Source organism: Equus asinus, chromosome 13, assembly GCF_041296235.1.
Source record: "Equus asinus isolate D_3611 breed Donkey chromosome 13, EquAss-T2T_v2, whole genome shotgun sequence".
Classification (NCBI taxonomy): domain Eukaryota; kingdom Metazoa; phylum Chordata; class Mammalia; order Perissodactyla; family Equidae; genus Equus; species Equus asinus.
In genome coordinates, this window is record NC_091802.1 from 25,857,171 (window position 1) to 25,877,382 (window position 20,212).

The window sequence follows — 20,212 nt, forward strand, 5'->3', positions numbered from 1 at the left end:
TCCGTGGCTGAGTGGTTAAGTTCGCGCGCTCTGCTGCAGGCGGCCCAGGGTTTCATTGGTTTGAATCCTGGGCGTGGACATGGCACTGCTCATCAAACCATGCTGAGGCAGCGTCCCACGTGCCACAACTAGAAGGACCCACAACGAAGAATATACAACTATGTACCTGGGGGGGGGGGCTTTGGGGAGAAAACGGAAAAAAAATTAAATCTTTAAAAAAAAAAAATCCAACTCTAAGCTGTCTCCACTTTAGGGGCCAGCCCTGAACTCGAGTGGTTAAGTTCGCACTCTGCTGCGGCGGCCCAGGGTTTTGCCAGTTCAGATCCTGGGTGCAGACACGGTCCCACTCACTGAGCCACACTGAGGCACAACTAGAAGGACCCACATGGCAAACATGGCAACTAGAAACATCTCACATGGCACAACTAGGACCTACAACTAGCTAATACAACTATGTACGGGGGTACTTTGGAGAGAAGAAAAAAAGAAGATTGGCAACAAATGTTAGCTCAGGGGCCAATATTAAAAAAAAAGTCAAAGAAACACACTTTAGATTCAAAGACAAAAATAGGTTAAAAGTAAAAGTATAGAAAACCACATGGCGGATAAACAGTAACCATAAGAGAGCTGGAGTGGCTATATTAACAGTGGAAAAACATACATTAAGATAAATATCACTAGAGGGGCCGGCTCCGTGGCAGAGTGGTTAAGTTCGTGTGCTCTGCTGGGAGGCGCAGGGTTCGGATCCTGGGCACGGACATGGCACCGCTCATCAGGCCACGTTGAGGCGGCGTCCCACATCCCACAACTAGAAGGACATGCAACTAAGATATACAACTGTGTACAGGGGGAGTTTGGGGAGATAAAGCAGAAAAAAAAAAAAGAAAAAAAATTTTTAAAAAAAAGATAAATATCACTAGAGACCCTTAAGAGGAACATTTATAATGATTAAAGCATCAATTTGCCAGGAAGCTATAACAATTAAAAATGTGTAATACCTAAAAACAGAGCCCCAAAATACATAGAGCAAAAACTGACAGAAATAAATGAAAGAACTAGACAATTCAACAGCAGATCCAGTTCAATAACCTAAACTTTCATCCTAAGAAACTGAAAAAAAAAAAAACCAGACTGAGCCCAAAGCAAGCAGAATTAAGGAAAAAGTAAAGATCAGAGTGGTAACTACTGAACAGAAAACAACAATTGAGAAAAATTAATAAAACTAAAAGTTAGTTCTTTGAAAAAAATCAACAAAATTGACAAGGAGAGAGAAGACAAATTCTCCAAAGTCAGGAATGAAAGAGGAGACATTGCTAGTGTCTCTGTGACATTAAAAGGATTATAAAGGAATAATATAACCCACTTTATGCCGGCGAATTAGACAACTTAGATAAAATGAACAAATTCCTAGAAAAACACAAATTTACCAAAACTGACTTGAGAAGAAACAGAGAATCTGAAAAGACCTAAACAAGTAAAGAAAATACATTAGTAATTTAAAACCTTCCCACAAAGAAAAGCCCAGTTCTGGAAGCTTCATTGATGAGTTCTCCATCAAATATTTAAAGAAGAAATATCGATCTTTCACAAACTCTTTCATAAAACAGAAGAGAGAACATTTTCCAGTTCATTCTATGGGCCAGTATCATCCTGATACCAAGGCCAAACAAAGACATCAACAGAAAAGAAAACTACAGACCAATATCCTTCATGAAGAGGGACACAAAAATCCTTGCAAATATTAGCAAACCGAATCCAGCAATGTATAAAAAAGTTACACACCATAGCCAGGTGGATTTGTCCCAGGAGTGCAAAGTTAGTTTAACATCCAAATCAATTAATGGCACACACCATATTAACAGAATAAAGAACGAAATGATCATCTCAGTAGATGCAGAAAAAGCATTTGGTAAAATCCAGCACCCATTCCAGATAAAAATTCTCACAAAATATGAAGAGAAAGGAATTTCCTCAACCTGATAAAGGGCATCTATGAAAGAAACTCAACTAACATCATGTTTAATGGTGAGAGACTGAATGCTTTTCCTCCTAAGATCAGGAACAAGGCGAGAATGTCAACTCTTGCCACTCCAACTCAGTATTAGAGGTTCAAGCCAGCACTAGAATTTTTATTTCCAGTTAAAACTGGAAAAGAGAATCTTTGTGACCTTGTGTTGGGCCAAGATTTCTTCAATGTGACACCAAAAACGCAATCCATAAAAGAAAAAAAATGATCCCACAACTAGAAGAACCTGCAACTAAGATATACAACTATGTGGGGGGGGGGGGGGTTGGGGAGATAAAGCAGAAAAAAAAAAAAAGATTGGCAACAGTTGTTAGCCCAGGTGCCAATCTCTAAAAAAAAAGATAAATTAGACCATCAAAATTAAAAACATTTGTCATTCAAAAGACAGCTTAAGAAAATTAAAAGACTAGCCACAGACTGGGAGAAAATATTTGCACATCATGTATATGATAAAGGATTTGCATTTAGACTATATAAAGAATTCTTACAATGCAATAAAACAAGCAACACGAAAGTGAGCAAAAGATTAGAATAGACATTTCATCAAGGTAATATATGAATGGTTAACAAACATAAAAAGCTGTTCCACATCATTAATCACTAGGGAAATATAAATTAAAGCCACAATGAGAGTCCACTACTCACTAGAATGGCTGTAATCGTAAGACAGACATAAGCATCAGGAGGGATGTGGAGCACCCGGAACCCTCACACACTGCTGGTGGGGCTGTAAAGTGGTGTAGCCACTTTAGAAAACAGTTTGGCAATTTCTTAAAAAGTTAAACATAAACTTACCATATGACACAGCGATGCTTTGCCTAGCTATCTATCCAAGAGAAATGAAAACAGGTACCACAAAGACTGGGGATCGTGTCTATGAGCTTTATACACAATAGCCAAAATCTGGAAACAATCCGAATGTTCACCAGTAAGCGAACAGATAAACAAAAGGTGGCATTTCCACACCATGGGTACTAGTCAGCAATAAAAAGAAAGAAACTGACATATGTGTGCTACAACATGGATGAACCTTATGCTAAGTGAAAGAAGCTAGACAGAAACACTACATATCGTATGATTGTTTTTATAGGAAACATTCAGAAAAGACACATCTTTAGCTACAGAAAGCAGATCAGTTATTGCCTGGGGCAGGGCTGGACTCAGGATCGACTGCAAACCAGCACAGACTTATTTGTTGGGGTGACGAAATCGTTATAAGAGTGTGTTGTTAGTAGCACAACTCTACACCTTTACCAAAAACCAGTGAATTGTACCTTTACAATGGGTGAATTTTATGCTGTGTAAATTACACCTCAATATCAAAGCCGTCAAAAACTAGAACCAGCAAGGGGTAGGGGTGTAGTAACCTTACCACCAACACCCAACATCCTGCCCTCCTGCCTTCACACCTGTTTCCACAAACTCCTCCTCCTCCAACACCCGCTGCTCACCCTGCAGAGACCCTCCCGGACCCCCGGAGAGTGGTTTACATTTAGCTGAGGACGTTGCTCTGTGATGATTGTCTTCCTGTCTATCCTCCCACAGGACCTGGATCCTCCTCAAGCTTGTCCACTAGCTGTTGTCTCCCAGCTCCTCAAGAAAAGCTTCTTAAGAGAGAACAAGACCACCTGTGTCTGAAGTCCCTTCTGTGGGCCTTCGTGGCCCCTCACAGAGGAACAATAAAGTTTAAAAGTTGAAACTACTATTCACCCACGAAGTGCAGAAATTGACCCTGGCACCTTTCTAAGTTAATCAAGTTACAGAATGATCCTTTTAGGATCAAAGTCATTATAACAGCTGCTTCTATGACCCATTTTGTTATTACCTTTCCTCAAAATCTACTCTGGTCTGCCACCCTCTGATCTAGTCCAGTCAAGCCCTACCTTGTGTCTGGGAGGGCTGGGGGTGTGCTGGTGAGATGTTACAACGGTGAGGGGCTGCAGTCACCTGCCACCAATCTTTTTTTTGTAATCTTTTTAAAAAATTTTCTTCTCCCCAAAGCCCCCAGTATATAGTTGTATATATTCTAGTTGTGAGCGCCTCTGCTTGTGCTATGTGGGACGCCGCCTCAGCATGGCCTGACGAGCCGTGCCATGTCCACGCCCGGGATGCGAACCAGCGAAACCCTGGGCCACTGAAGTGGAGCTTGCAAACTTAACCACTCGGGCCCCGGGCCACGAGGCCAGCCCCCGAGAGCAGTCTTGCCCATAACAATACCTGGTACTCACACACAAATTTCACAATAAGCAGGGCAGAAAGCTCGGAGTTCTGCGCTGTTTCTGTGACCTCAAGTCCCAGCAGAGCCCCTCTCCGTTGCTCTTCCCTACAAGCGACAGCCCTGCTCCAGGCCCAGACTGGGATTTACTTAGCACCTGACAGGCTGGGAAACAGTATTACATCAAAAATCCTCCCTCTGGTCCAGACTCTAGCTGAGGGCTGGGGAGACCCTGAAGAGGGGAATTCGACCTTGGCCATCAAGGAGCCACCTGGAGTCACCGCCAGCAGCAAGGTAACCTCACCAGAGTTAGGACCCTGGTCACAACTGCACAGGTTCAACCAACCCACAGGAGGAGCCGCCTCAGGCAGAGCTCCATGCAGAGGCCACCCGGGTGGCGCTGCCCGGAGGGAAGGTGCCCTCCTTCCCACAGGGCTCGCAGGCTCCCCAGTGGACGTCTGCCCAGTAGCTAGAAGGACTGGGCACTGTTTGCTGCAGACACCGCCGCCACTACTTTACACACTATTCGAAAGTCAAACACCCAAACCACTCCTAGGTGCTCACAGAAATGCAATTATGCGCGGCGGAAACTACGCAGCTCCAAATGCACCTAAAACTCTACCCTAAGTATCTGCATATTCAGCCACCAGGAAGAGTTACGCTTTCAAAGGAAGAAGATCAAAGTGCTGTCATCTTTTAATTTAAGCCTTTTGTTGCATCAGTGGTCTTAAGAGGGATGAGGGAGATCAAAATAAAAATGGAAACAAACTATATCTTTGTGGCTGTTGTGTTTTAGTCTTTTTTTCTCAATTTGGGCCACAAAATAGGTCAGCTCCATTACTGATCAGCCTTCCCACAAATATTTAAAACAAATTGAATTGCACACCCAATACCCATCACAATTACACCAGGCACAATAACTAAATTAGCAATTCAACAAAATAATTGGAAATGCGATTCTCTCTATTCCACCAGTCTCCCTTGAGGGTTTAGCCGATCTATGGGGGGAAACTCAGCTTTCCTAATTCTGCAGCTAATTAGAGACACACTTGTAAATGAAGTTGTTTGTCTTAAAGTTGAAATTCTCTTCTGGGGGTAGGGGAGAGGGAAGGAGAGATGAGAAAGTCCTTCCACTCTGGAGCAAGTGTATAAACAGGTATAAAGAACACACGCCTGGGTTCTAATTAGCAGCCATATCTGCAATTAATAAAGCATCACTATTTTACCATCACTTATCTGGTAATGAACGACTTCAGAAGAGCCAGCCCAGCTGATGTCCTCGTGGAGAGGGGCATGCCTTTTAAAGGCCCTTGAGATTGGTTGTCGTGGGCTGTGCTGCTGCGGTTTACAGGGGGCCACAGACCTGCAAGGAGGACAGGAAGGTCGTGACAGAGCCGAGGCGGTGTGGGCCTCGTCAGTCATTAGGGCCAGGAGAACAAAGGCTTATCCCAACAGGAAGCAGCAAGGAAGCCCCCCCACCGCCCCGTGGACCGCAGTCAGCAGTGGGCCCAGGGCCCTGCCTTGGCCCCCTTGCTCAGACCACTCTTGGAGAAGCAATCTTGAAGTTTCAATTTGGCTGTCCTTGGCCTCTTTTTGTTCTTTGAGGAAAGAAAATCTCTATTTAATTATATAACCGAGAACTAGGGCTTACGTTCGTCCCCTCTTACCCTCCTCCACAAAGATCAGGATGTGACCTTCAAATGCAAACTCTCCGTGGGGCTCTGAAGGCTTGAGGCGCCCAGCCAGGGGGCTTCCTCCCCGGGCGGCCGGGCACGCTGAGCTCCTCTCCATGGGCACCGTGCATCCCAGGGCCTGGCACTCCCCGCTGGGAACAGAGGCCTGACCTTACTAGCAAGGTCAGCAGATGAAACGGTGGCCCTGGGGCCTGGGGCAGCCTCCTCTCCCAAGATCCTCCCAGAACATCACAGCGCCCAGGTGGGGGGCGAGGCGGACAGGAGCCTGCTCAAACGCTGATAAGTAAATTCAAAGGCACCTGCTCCTTACTGCTTATCTCCTCAAACAATATGAACTCGGAGTTATCACACTGAAGGTGTTCCGTATTAGCCTTACAGTTAGCTCTTAAAACCAAGTGCAGTGTGCTACAACTTTAAAGGACACAGAAGTCAAACTGGAAAATAATTGTATGGCATCAAGGAGTCAGTTCGCAGCCTAATCGCTCAGGAGGGGAGATGGGGCCCATTCGGCTCCAAGGTGCCCGCACTGGGCACCCAGGCAGGAAACCCCCCACTTCCTCACCCCTCAGAGTACCTGGGCCACACTCCCAGCCACCTCTCAAGTCCAAAGCAAGGCTGCTGCCCAGCCTGCACACACGTGTGTGAAGACACTGCGTCCCTCAGCCCCGCACAGCTGGCCCTCCTGCTGCCCCATCTGTTGATTATTTACCTCATTTTCAATTTTGGTGTTTGCTGCAACTTGTAAAAGGCTGGGAAACATTCATACGGACCTGAGCTGTCCGATACAGTAGCCACACTGCAAGTGCTCAAAAGCCACATGTGGCTAGTGACTGTATGGGATAGCACAGAATGATAGGATTATATTCCCATCAGCCCCGAAGGTTCTATTGGACAGCTCTGGTCTAGATGTTTTGGACACTCCTAGGGTTCCAAGAGGCTTCTCCTGGGCTCCCCAGGACTCCCCACAGGAGAGAGGAAGGCAGCTGGCCACGAGGGCGAAGGAACCACTCAGAGCTGGGAGCTGCCCTCGCTGTGGAGAGGCAGAAATCACCGAGCAGCAGGCTAATTGCTTTGTGCTCAGTATCAGCCACACCTGCATACTAATGCGGCCGGCAGGCCTGCAGGCCTGGCTTTGAGCCCCAGGAGCAAGTGCCCACAAGCACCAGGCCTACTGCCCTCCTGCCAGGCTGAGCTCACTCTGGAGATCCAGAACCTTGGGAAAGTGATGCCATGCCTGAGAAAGGGCTCAGAGCTGGGCTTCCAGGAGTACCAGCCAGGATTAACATAGGCAAGTGCAGTGGAGGTGACGGGCTTCATCAGACCCAAGTTAGAGTATGCAGACCTCTCCAGAGGAGGAGAATGGAGACCCACCTGCAGCCTGTGTCACCTGCCAAGACAGCCCTTTGCTAAGCCTCCAGCAGTGTCCGGCGAGGTAGGAGGTCAGTAAGAATGAACGGATGTGGAAAAGATTCTTGCACCTGTGCTCAACGCAAGTCTCCCAGGCTGCCTTTGGAGATGGCTGCTTTCCAACGGCAAGGGCCTCAGAAACCAGTGTAGCTGACGCTCACCTACTGATGAGGACTCAGGCCCAGGCGTCAAAAGACTTCCTTCAGGTCACACACTAGCAGGTTTAATTTCTAGTCCAGGATTCTTTCCACTGCTCTGTCTTTCATTCACATCTGTCCGTTACTCAAAACGTCACAGAAGCCCATTCCAGGACTAACCCTGTGCCCCCGAGTCTCTATTAGAACCGGGTAACAGGCGCCTAAATAACCACAGCCTCCACCCACCTCGGGGAAGGGCAGGTCAGAGGAGGGAGCAGTCTGCACCACGTGGCGGGGAGCCTGCCAGCCCAGAGCAGACTGAGCTCATTTTCAATCCGGTCATAAAGAGGAAGATGGGGGGGAGGGGGGGGTCAGGAATCTTTATGCGTTACTGTCACAGTGCCTATTGGGGACCTTATATTCTTTTTCTACCCTATCAGTAATGTGGGATTGGTTTCTTTTTTCTACATTCTTTTAAATTTTCTTTCCTGAGAATTCAGTGTCCTTGACCTCAGCAAATGAACTGAGAACCCTGAACCAGGGGAAATAAACCAAGCAAACTTCTCAGGAATATAAATGCTCCTGAGGCAATGACCCTATTGGCAGACCCCACATGATGGGCGAGAAAGGCCTGGTAAAGGAAATCTATAGATGTACAAGAAAAGCAAAAGTTAGATAAGGCATACTCACTCCACATTTACACCACCCCTCTCCTCTCCAGACAAGGAGCAGGTAATGGGGGCTCCATCAATAGAGCTGTTGGACAAATTGAATTTATACAAATCAGCAGGGCGATATGGATCCCCTGGACTTAGGAGAGAATTAGCTAATGAACTTACCAAATTACTGGCAATTATTTTTGAAATGTTATGAAAAAAGAGAAAGTAAAAAAAAAGATGGAAAGAAAATGAGGTAGATAAGCTTTATTAAAAAAAAAGAATGACTAGGGCAAGCTCAATTTAATTCCTAGCACATCTGCTCCCAATACACAAGCACATACATAAATTTAAAAAGTAAAAACACAAACGGAGATGCAGAAAACGAGGTTGAATTGCTTCAGACAAGGCTGGCTGCTTGTCTTTACCGTTATTAATGCAAGTACCCAGGGCAGCACATTCAGGGTACGACCAGAGGGCCAGCAGCTGCCCGGGCATAAAACACCCACAGCTCTGCCCCCACCACCTTGCACTTGCTGGGACATCCTTTACCTCTGCTCTTCTGTAAAGTGTTGCTGAGACACGTGGCTACATTTGTGAGTCTGGCCTAAGGAGACATGGATCTTGGCAACTATCCATTCCATATAGAGAGTGACTGCTGTGTCCTAGGGAAGTCCCATGGTTTATGATGAATGTCACATTTGGATTTATTCTGAACCTCGAACTCAGCTCTTTGGATGAAGTGGTAGGAGGTGAAGAGGCAGCAATCTTGGAGAGGTCTCAGCAATCCGCGTGGGGGCCAGGAAACTCGGCCTCTCCCGGGAACTATTTTTCTAAACTGGAGATGCAGTCTGTTGGTGAGCTGCTGGAGCTGAGCTGTCCCTGTGTTCTCTCGTCTCTCAGGGTTTCCAAATGATGCTCAGTAAGGGGTCCTGGATGGTGACCCCAGAGAGAAGAGCTTACACACCAAAAACACTACAGAGCAGCTGAGAGGAATGCAAACTCATACAAGGCAAGGAAAACCCACCTGAGAGGTCCCCAGAATGAAGGTACTGAAAGTAGCAAGAGCTTGAAAACCAGAGGGGAGCAGAGAGCAAATTATATGCGATCTAGCCAGAAGGAGGACATGGGGGCCGGGAGGGAGACGACGGTGTCACTTCCTATTTATCCACCATCTTTCACTGGAGCATCTCAAAGCACATTACAGACAGCAGCTCTTTAATCCTCCCAGAGGAGGATGCTGATTTGAAGGGTTCCCTGGGGAGCAAGAAATAAACCCCAGCGTCAGACCCCAGGGCCGATCTCCTCTCTGCCTCTCAACACCCTTTGCGGCGGGCGGCCCAGCCTAAGGCAAGTGAAAGGGAACAAGGGCCCTAAACCAGCCTCCGGAAGCACCAAGAGCCTGGTTCAATTTACTCCTAAAAATAGGTGCCAAGAAAAACAATAATTTCAAATGACAATAAACAAGCTCTATGCACAAATATTTTCCCGTAACATTATTCAAACAGCAAAAAATTGCTAGCAATTTAAATGTTCAACAACTGGGGATTTGGTTAAGTAGTGAAGACATGCCCCAAATGGATTATTAGTTAGCAATTAAAATACTTAAATGACATCTGTAAAAACACGGAAATAATCTCTTACTGTAGTATTTATAATAAAGTGCATACTACCACGTGCCACTGGTTCCCAGCTGCTGGCATCTGTGTGTCGTGTGGCCAGGCAGATGGAAGGCAGGGCTACCAGGCACTTTGTTTTTATTGTTTTTAAAAGGGTAGGTGAGGGGCCAGCCTGGTGGCACAGCGGTTAAGTTCGCACGTTCCACTTCTCAGCGGCCCCGGGGTTCACCGGTTCGGATCCCGGGTGTGGACATGGCACCACCTGGCAAAAGCCATGCTGTGGTAGGCGTCCCATGAGAAGATGGGCACGGATGTTAGCTCATGGCCAGTCTTCCTCAGCAAAAAGAGGAGGATTGGCAGTAGTTAGCTCAGGGCTAATCTTCCTCAAAAAAATAAACTTAAAAGGGGTAAGTGAAAAATGTCAAACAGTCCAAAAGTAAAAACCAAGTCTTCCACCCCAGCTCCCTCCTGTCCCCCCTCCCCAGGACAGGAGATGGGGCCACTTGCTGTCATTGCTCCCACACACAGAAGAGGGTGATGAAGTATTGAAATGTTAACGAGGAGACATGGACATTTCCAGGTGATGGCATTATAGCCCAGTCTTATTTTTATTTGTTCTTTCTACTTTTCTGCAATTAATTTTTAACATGAAATAAACTAAGACAAGAAAGCAGCCTTATCTTCTCTATCCTGAAAGGAGAGGCCCACTGCCTGCTTCCCGCCTTCTGTCTCTGGGGCAAATGGGTGGCTGGGCGGGTGCCACCGCGTCTCCGCGTGGCTGGCTCGCTGTCGTGCTGCCCCGGCGGGCTGAGGTCTTCAAGGTCAATGCTGCGTGAGTGTTGTGCATGAAGGAGTCAGCTGGGCAAAAAGAAAATAAGCAAACTCCACACAACAGGGAGGAATGCTTCAGTCAACACTGAAAACGGGCTCTGGATGGCAACTCTTGATAACAGTTCTCAACTCATTTAAAAATCAGCATTAGCGACCAAAATGTAAAGTATTAGTTTTATTAAAATGCAAATCAATCAACTAATCTGTCTTTCTAGTAACAGTTGAATTGCAGTATCCGTGTCAATTAAAATAGTTTCCAATTTATTCTTGGCTGGAAGGAGGGTAGTCTTCTGAATTTTAAAATGCAGGTCTCCCTTTACTGAAGATTCTGTCTGTTCTTTCTCATCACTCCTGATTTTAAGTCATTTATTTAAACATGTCGGACTCCAAATATTTTGAAGTACCTGTTTAAATCTTCTTCATCAGGTGAAGAGTGGCTCTGACAAAGGCTCTCTCTCTTTAGGAGATGTGGGCTGGCATCAGGCCCACTGGAAGGTCCACACTGAGGGGTCACTACTCGCCATTAAAACGGGCATTACCCGAATCCTCTCGATGGGCTCGATGGACAGGGCGGGATGTTCGCTATTTTAAAAAGTGGTCATTTTGAAGGGAGTGAATGTAGGGAACTCTCCTATTTCTGTTGACAGGTCTTGTGGGAAACTGTAGACACACTGAAAATTATACATTTCCCTCACAGTCGAGCCCAAGAGGTGAACACTGAGACAAGAAAAACAAATCACCAAGTACCAAGGGCCACTCAATGTGAGACGGAGACGCCCTCCGCCCCGCATCGGCCCCATCCCGCACTCAGACACACTGATGTGAGCACTACACTGGGCTCTCGATTCCTCAGGACTCCCTTCGTCTGGAGCCCAGCCTTCGGGCACCATGCCGCCATCCCCAGACACCAAGTCAATGACACGTGGGACTCCTGGGCCCAAAATCTGTCACTTGGTTTTGACATTTTACAATAATATCAAAATCTGACTTTACAAACAATGACTAGGTATTAACTACAGCTGCACTCAGTTGCCTGGATGCAACGTTTCTCCTCTAATCTCACAGCCCTAAATAAAGATTTGGGCAAAGGACATGGGAGATGGTCAGTCTCGGATGCTGGTGTGCACATTACTTATGCAAGATAATCTCCATTGCATATTGACCACAGCAGGCCAATAAATCCTCCTTATGGGGATTTAATTTCCAGCTTTTGACCTTTGGATGAAAAACAAGTGAATTATTTCCTCCTGCTAGATTTACACCAGAGCTCATCTCAATAAAGTGATTCAGGAATGGTGAGAAGAGAGAAGGACTCTGGGAGATGTTTATGGGTGAAAAGAGGAAACACAAAAGAAGTCACAGGTTTGCATTTAGCACAAATAGGTAAATGCCCCCATAGCGCCAGGTTACAGAGCCTCCTAGGCAGAGCTCAGAGGGTTTGTGGGATCCCTGCCCCTCAGAGCCGCGACCGCTCACTGGACATTACCCACCCAGAAGGCAGCACACTGCCCAGAACTGTTCCCGCTCTGACGTGATATTGGAGGAGGCGGCCATGTGACTAGAAAACATTGAAGTGTCACCCTGCTCAGCTCTACATCAGACTTACTCCGGGCTGTGTAAGAAAAGCACACTTGGCAGCAGTGCGGGAAGACACTCTTTATTTGTGAGGCTGGAGAAGCACGCGGCAGTGTCCGTGGCGCACTGGAGTACTGGAGACAGACACCTGAGTCCAGGCTCCCCGGGCTTTATAGACATGTGTTCTGAACAGCACACCTTCCCCGGGGTTTTCCGACTAGCTCAGCCCTGCAGGCCAACAGGTTCCTCCACTGGGGCAGGAGGAGCAGCCAACTGGCCAGGGTGTGGCCGGTGTCCCGTGGCCTCGCAGCAGGAGAGGCGGGTGTCAGTCCCTCTGGCCTTCGTCAGGGGGGCCGAGTTGGCCGAAAAGCGATCGATACAACTCTGTCCTAGAAGAGAGACAAAACAAATTGGTTAACACATTGGTTACCTTTTTAAGGTTAAAAAAGAACTAAGGAGCTGAGAAATACCCTAATCTTGCTTCTTCAATTGCAAACACAGCCGTGGAATTAAAAATGCATCCCGCAGCTCTTACTCACAAATCTAAGGGAAGGAAGACACCTAGAAGCCAATCAAATAGCAAGATATGTAAACAGTCCAGTGTGGCTGGATACCCTGTGTCTGGGGAATGAGTTTTCTGTAAGTTTGCCCTTTACAGACAGGCTCTTCAAGTAAGAAAACAAGATTGAATATTCTAATAGGATGTCTGAGACTGCCGCAGGATGAGGAGGGCTCAGGCAGACGTGGGATGGAGGATATCATTTAGTTTTCATACATTTTCTCGGACTTGGCAGTACTTGAAAAACAATGAAAATGCCCCAGCAACAAGATTCCAATTACTAGCCCGCGTGCAGCTGCTCAGCAGTGAACCGAGGCCCTTCCACTCCCCCAGTCTTCTCCAGACTCAACATAATAACGAATTCGATTGGCTAATTCATTTCTAAAGTTGGGTTTTGACATTAAAAAAACCATAATAAGCCAGGGTCTGGGGTCCCTGAAAATAAAGTTAATTATCACTTCCAACCTGTTTCTGCTATCAAATGCAACATACCCACAGCCACCTGCTCAAAGCCATCCGTCAAGGCCTGGAAAACCCACAAAGGGGTGGGGTGGGGGAAGGATGCCTCTATCACTGTGACAGAAGCTCCAGAACCTTGTGCATAGGGAGCAGACTCTCCCTGCAGAGAGACGAGGAGCCACGAGGGTCCAAGCAGGTCAAACCCCCTAGGGAAGTGGGCCGTGGAGGACACATGGCCAACTGAGGCCAGTGGTCCATGGCTGCCCTCTGCGTGAAGGTCCAGCCACCAACCCTCAGGGAAGGAGGGTGGGCACACACAGGCTAAGGTCATGGGCCAGCAAGTAAATGACCCCAGAAGAAAGCTGTGCCTGTTCTGTTTTCTATGTTCAAGATCTAACCATAAAATATAGTCTGCCATCCCTGTTAAGAAAACAGGCTTTTAAAAGTGCTCTCATTATCTGAGCATCATGATCCCAGCAAATGTGACTTTCAAAACAAAACAAAACAAAAAGTAAACAAACTAACCAAAACCCACCATTCAAACAGCTGTTTTGGTTAAGCAAGACTTGCACACAAAAACCCACTAGTCTGTTTTGAGGTCACCCTGCTCCAGTTGCGGGTAGGAAGAGAGGTACTGGAATTAGAACACGCAGCAACAGGAGGAGCATACTAAAACTTTTAGAAAGGAAAAGTCTTAAGGAAGAAACTGCAGAAGGCAAGAATGTAAACTAACCTTGTCATGCTGGGGCCACAGGGCAGGCAGGGAAGTACAGGCCAGAAAAGAGCGGGCCTCCAACGTTATTACAGGAATGTGATCCCAAGAATTTGCCGGTACCCCCAGCCTGAACTACCGACCAGCCCCTGGGCCTACAGACAAAGGAAGCAGGTTCACCCCGAGCTCCACCGCCTCTTTTGTTCCTCTGCTGTCTCCATCCGCCTCACTCGCCCTCGGCCAAGGCTGGCGCACAAAGGTGGAAGGCAGCTTCAGACCAAATGCAAATGAGAGGCTGGCAGCCTCGCTTCCAAATCACCAGCTCCATCACATGAAAGACAGCAACGCCCGGCCCAGGCTTCACTCCATCACACTAGGGCCTGCCTATTTGCCAATAACTACAAGTCTCTCTAGCCATTTCAACAAAAAAAATGAAAGGGCATGAAGGGGAGAGTCGCCATGACAAAAAGGACAGTATGACTTTAAGGCTGCACCGGCTGATGAGAGGGAGCCGCGGAGGCGCGACGCTGTTTAGTGCCTCGCAATCATACCCTTTGGAACCTCGCCTTGCTTGCCTGCACCAGACCCCATCATTACGACGGAGCGAATGCTCCCGCTCGGTGCCACGACATCAGCGGAACGCCTGGGCCGGGGCAGCAGTTACTGTCCGCAGCAGGGTTCCCAAGTCAGGAGCAGAGAGGGAAATGCTGAAACCCATGTTTTGATAGAACATCATTTCACACTCAAGTGGGCAGAGCTGACAAACATATGCAGCTGTTCATGGCAAAGCAACTTGGAAAGCTGAGTGGTCAGGGTTCTTAAAACATTTTGAGAGAGAATATGAGTAAGGGATTATTCCAACCTAAAAATCCCCAAGGAATTTCAACTCTGTGTCCTCCTCACCCACCACCACAAATCGGTGAGGGTTTTCACCTTCAAAGCCTCTCAAACTTCCGGCTCCCACAACGCCTCCACTATTGCAGATCATGCCATCTCTTACCAAGAATGTGGCGACAGCCTCCTAACCGACTTTTCTGCTCCCTTCTCCTCCTCCCCTCTCCATTGCCCTCAGCCCCAACGCTAGAGGACTAAGCAGACGCTCCGGGGTCCAGGAGCACCGGCAGGATGAAGAACCCCAGACTCCAGCTGCTCAGTGTGGCCCAACCCTCCTTTCCCTGCCGAGGCTCCGTGCTGGCCACACCTCCCACTCGCTGGCCACCAGGCAGAGCTGGGGTAACCAGGCCACTAGGGTGGGGCTTAGGGTCCTAGTCCTTGAGTTGTGCTGCACCGCCCCCCCAACAGAATTTTACAAAATCACACAGCCCCCTTATACATTTTTTAGCTGACATATAAAATTTTTCTCGAGAAATTTAATCATCACAAAGGATATAATTACCAGAATATTGTGAATACTAACTTTTAAAATAAAACTCTTACATCCCTTTTGTAATACACCCAATGGAATCTATACGCCATAATGATTTGATACCCATCATCAATCATTTAAATAACACATCAACAAACTCTTTAACTTGGAAATTGTACAGCATCTTCTTCTTTTTAAACTTTATTTCCATCTGATTTTTCCCTACAGATTTTTGTCCTAATCTAGTTGTTTTATGCTTGAAAGTCTTTTATTGATCACCTGATCATACTTCTTGGCCACAAAAGTAAGTATGTAAATTGAAACACCTTCTGAAAAGTTGAAATGAAAATATTTTAATTTCTTGAAACCATAAGCCTTTAAGTAATTAAAAAAAATGACTTCTGGGTTGTGTTACCATTATCATTATTAGTAGGAAACAATCAAAATATGCAATAATAATGTAATTAAATGTATTATAATTTTGGTAAAAATTTAATATAAAGAAATACATAAAATGTTACTGGAAATGCATCTCTGAATGATATGGATGAGGCTTTCCCCTCCATTCCTTCATGTATCCACGAACGAATATTGTTTATACCTAGAATGAAAGAGGGCTCAGCATTGATTCTATTTTTTTTTTTTAAAGATTTTATTTTTCCTTTTCTTCCCCAAAGGCCCCCCGTACATAGTTGTGTACTTTTAGCTGTGGTCCGTCTAGTTGTGGCATGTGGGACGCCACCTCAGCATGGCCTGATGAGCGGTGCCATGTCTGTGCCCAGGATCCGAACCTGCGAAATCCTGGGCCGCTGAAGCGGAGTGTGTGAACTTAACCACTCAGCCACGGGCCAGCCCCCTGATTCTATTCTATTCTTTGATTTTTGTAGACATATACGTGCTGAGAAACCTTGTCACATGAACAAGCAGATGGGAATGAGAGAGTTCTGTTACAGTAATGTTGCTCAATTCTTTTAAGTCCGTCTGAATCATATGCCAAAAAATAGTCCCATAGTGATCTACCACCCACGGTTAGTTTTAATGATCCCCCAGCTGAGAGCTCCATGAGGTTCTCCTGCAATTCTGTTGGAAAGAAAGACCCAGGAACCACCTGACCGCAGGGCTGTTACGGGGCACACCCTCCTCAATCCCTGCACCGTTGTGGGAACTGTCCTTTCGTTTGCTGCCCTGGAGCTTTTCCCACTCGGGGCGATGTCCCACGTCAGAATAGGGCGGGGCTGGGCTCCGTGTCAGGTGGGAGGACGACTGCGAAAGCCAGAGGGAGGAGAACCTCGGCTCCAGCGCGGGCGCCATCTCGGCAGATCCACTTGAGGAGAGAGCACACACTGGAAATAGACTCCTGGGCAGTCTGTCTACCTTCCCCTTGGAAAGTCTCTGCTCCCCAATATGAAGACAGAGGCAGAGAGAGCAGCGAGATCTTCCCCAAACCCAGACAGGGGCTAGATCTGGTGCGATGCCCTGGGAAAGGTAAAAGCATCTGAAGAGAAACAGAACATGTCCATACCCCGTACCCCATCTTAAGGAAAAAAACTGAAAATGAAACTAGGTAACAAGAAGCCACATGGGACCGAGGTCAGACTGCCTTCTGCTGCACGGACACCCCTCTGCAGCAGCCTTCCTAGCCAGGATTTAGCTGCTGAGAAGCTAAACTAGCAATCCCTCAGGTTAACCTTGTCTCCATCCGCTTCTCCAGGGTAAGTGTATAGTTCATACTCGAGGTCCCCTTAAGGCTATGCATAATGAACTTTTAAAAAAAAAAATGCATAATTCCTGCTCCCTATCACATTAAGAATCAAGATTTGAATCACTGAGCTGAAATGCCTTCCCCCTTACTCAGCCCTCCCCCACACTCTTGGCCTCGATGGCGAGTGGGAATGTCCACTGTAGAAATGGATTAATGTGGGTATCATGCGGGAGAACAGCCTACGGAGTAATTAACAGGACTCGGACCTAAGGTAGAAGGTCGATAGCAGGGGCTCTTCCTTGAATTAAAATTTAACTTACCCTTTATTGCAACCTACAAAAGCAAGTAATGAGCACTAACATTTTTATTTCTTTTAAACTGTCATTTAGGCTGTAGAGGGGATAATTACCTATCTCTAGTGTAGTAAGGTTTTATAACCCTTAGTGAGGCATTTTCTAATTTAATATTTTTACTATATTACCATAAAACCTGTTTCTGGAAAAAAAAAGATCATGGATTAGCAGCCATTTTCCATAAAGAGAGAACGTGTGTGTGCGTGTCTTAGGACTCGGCTTATTTCTTACGTGATTCTTCTGAAGAACCTTGAAGTCCGCACAGTCTAGCTGGCTGTGAAATGCACTCACTTTATGGCGGGCACGGCTTCACACAGCCCTGAATGAAAGGGGGTGGACGTGTCTAACAATGCGGCCCCAGACATGTGCACCCAAACGTGTTCCTTCAGCCCCACGTGTGCACTTCCTCACCGACTACAGCCCAGCCCGGTGTCTTTCACGCTGCTATTTGGGCAAACGGCACAAAGGAGCACAGTAAACCTGCAGATGATCTATGTGGGGCTTTCAATTTGCTAGGCCAATAGCTTGCAGCGTCTGGGATACTGAAGAATTGTACCAGCCGCACTCCAGGACACGCACTCCTCCTGCTCTGGCCCAGAAACCCCCACGCCTCCGAGACATCCCCGAGCTGCACCTACCTGTCCCTGCGGCCAGAGGCAGAGAGCAGAAAGCAAGCCACCACTCCCTGAAGAAACTGTACGTTCTACTCTCTGAGCAAGTATTACACGCAGGAGTTTTGAGCCAGTCTTCCAAACATGCCAGCGGAGACAATATTGCTGCTTTCCTGATTAAAATTATACACCTAATTTGCCCTTGATTAATTTGAAATTGTTCACTTGTTGCTTCATGGGAGGGGGGGGGGTGTCTCCCGAAATACACAAGACACATCCCAGGAAGCATCCTGGCCCTTCCCCCTTTCCAATCCTCTCCCTCTCTCTGCACACCCCGAGGACCCCCGTGCTGCACACACGCTGGTGGAGCATTTGTCTCTGCTGAACTCAATCCCTCAGACCTACATTTAAGAATCAAAGGATGAAGCAGCACACAGAGGGGAAGTGAGACTAGGGGTTCCAATTCCAACCCTGCTCACGTCTAGCAGAGTCTTGATCAAATCCGAATCCTTAGAGTCGGTATAGGCGCAGCCGGAACAGAAATTCACACCGACCAGCATGGTCACTGGTGACAGACACGTGCTTTTAAAAACTATTGGTGATGTTACTGATGCCTGCCTTTTTTCACGTTTGTGTTTTGAAAACAACTTACTTATTGGTGCTGTGGAATAAGTACAGACACACATTAGATGTCTATGGTCTCTGGCTTCGAAGTTTAACACAAAGGTACAATAAATTTATAAAATACTTGTTTTGTTTTTTTTGTTTTTTCTGTTTTATCTCCCCAACCCTCCCCCCCGGTACATAGTTGTATATCTTAGTTCCAGGTCCTTCCAGTTGTGTATAAAAATATTTGAATGCCTGTTTGAACTTTGGTAGATTTCGTGGAGGATTACGAAGACATGAATGACGCAGCAGAAGCTGAGCGGGAAGGTGAAGGTATCCAGTAGATCTATCCAGGAGAACCCAGTCCATCTGGAGAGACACATGAACACACCTCCTCACGCTGGACCCAGCTCTGCGGTTCCAGAGCCAGGAGAGGAACAGGCCGACTGCCCTTCCCTGGGGCAGCCCCTCACCTATTTGATGTCTTCCCTTAACTAAATCTGTTCTTTTCTAGGTGAGAAGAAACAATTCACTCCATCCCTGCCATGACAAAGCTTGGAGTTCCCTTGCCATCCTGACTGAACTCCTCGGAGCCTCCTGTGTGCCAAAGAACCGGCAGGGAGGCCCTTACCCCCCGAGCCAATCCCGACAGGTCTGGTGCAGCCTGGTTGGCCCACAGCGGGCAGAGCGAGACTGCACTGCCTCCTGCGTTCTCAACACAGCCTTCTCCCTGCCTTCACAGAGCTGCCACCTCTTCTGCTCTGCTCCCACCATGCCCAGGGCATTCTAAATAGCTACTGAGAAAGGCATCTTGCCAATTATCACTTGGCACATGCTAACGACACCAAACAAGGGGACCCACCTAACCGCCAGCCCTAACCGTCTGAATGCCTTGTGGTGTGCACCCCAGAACACCCAAGACAAAATGGCACCTTCCTTTTCTCTTTCATTCCTTCTGCTTCTTCTGACCCAAATCCATTCTACTCTAGGACTTCACAGGCGAGAGAAAAGTGTTTGAGAAATATTTCTAGGACCTATAAGGGGAAAGATATTGATCCAAATGGCAAGCAATTGCCCTGTGCTCTTTAGGGGTTGTGGGGTGGTGGTATACCTATGCACGTCACAGGAATGGGATCAGAGGCAGATGACACACAGTGGAACTTCATCTCTCAAGGACACTAGATGGTTGGGGACGCAATCCAAGTGAAGAGACAGATGCAACTCTTCGTCTACTCAGGATGACAGACAAAAGTCATGACAGCAGAAAACTTAGGATTCCTGAATGCAGCCGAAAGTTCGCACTTAACTCTCCCTCATTCTCCTCCCAACTTCCCCCAGCAACAAAATGTGGGCCAGGGGCTTCTTTCCTCAAATCTCATCACAATTCCATGCCAAAAAATAAAACCCAAAAAACAAAGAAATGAAGTAAAAAAGAAAGCAACCTTCTCTCACTTAACACTCACTTCTTAACAGGATCAAGTTAGCAAAGTAACTGATAGTGACTCAGAAAACGCCCTCATCTATCACTAATTACCTGAATCTGGATACAAGGCAAATCTCCAATCAGACACCAGCTGAACTCGTCAGAAGCTCCCAGCCAAACCGTACCTGCCTGCATCTGCCACGAGGTGGCAGTGCACCACGCATTTCTGAGTGGGCCAGCCACCCTGCGTGGCTGGAGCCA

General features: G+C 47.0%; 1 protein-coding gene across 3 annotated transcripts in view; it reads right to left on the reverse strand.

Annotated features, from left to right (window-relative positions):
- Nucleotides 1-12,228: 12,228 nt before the first annotated feature.
- AATF (apoptosis antagonizing transcription factor) overlaps nt 12,229-20,212 on the reverse strand; it is a 101,114-nt gene continuing 93,130 nt past the window's right edge. For all 3 annotated transcript variants that reach the window (XR_006512271.2, XM_014862268.3, XM_070482841.1), the window contains one exon: nt 12,229-12,549. Coding sequence is in view for 1 of the 3 variants with exons in the window: in XM_014862268.3 (XP_014717754.1) it covers nt 12,486-12,549 (64 nt within the window). In the remaining 2 variants the exon portion in view is untranslated. The remainder of the gene's footprint in view (nt 12,550-20,212) is intronic.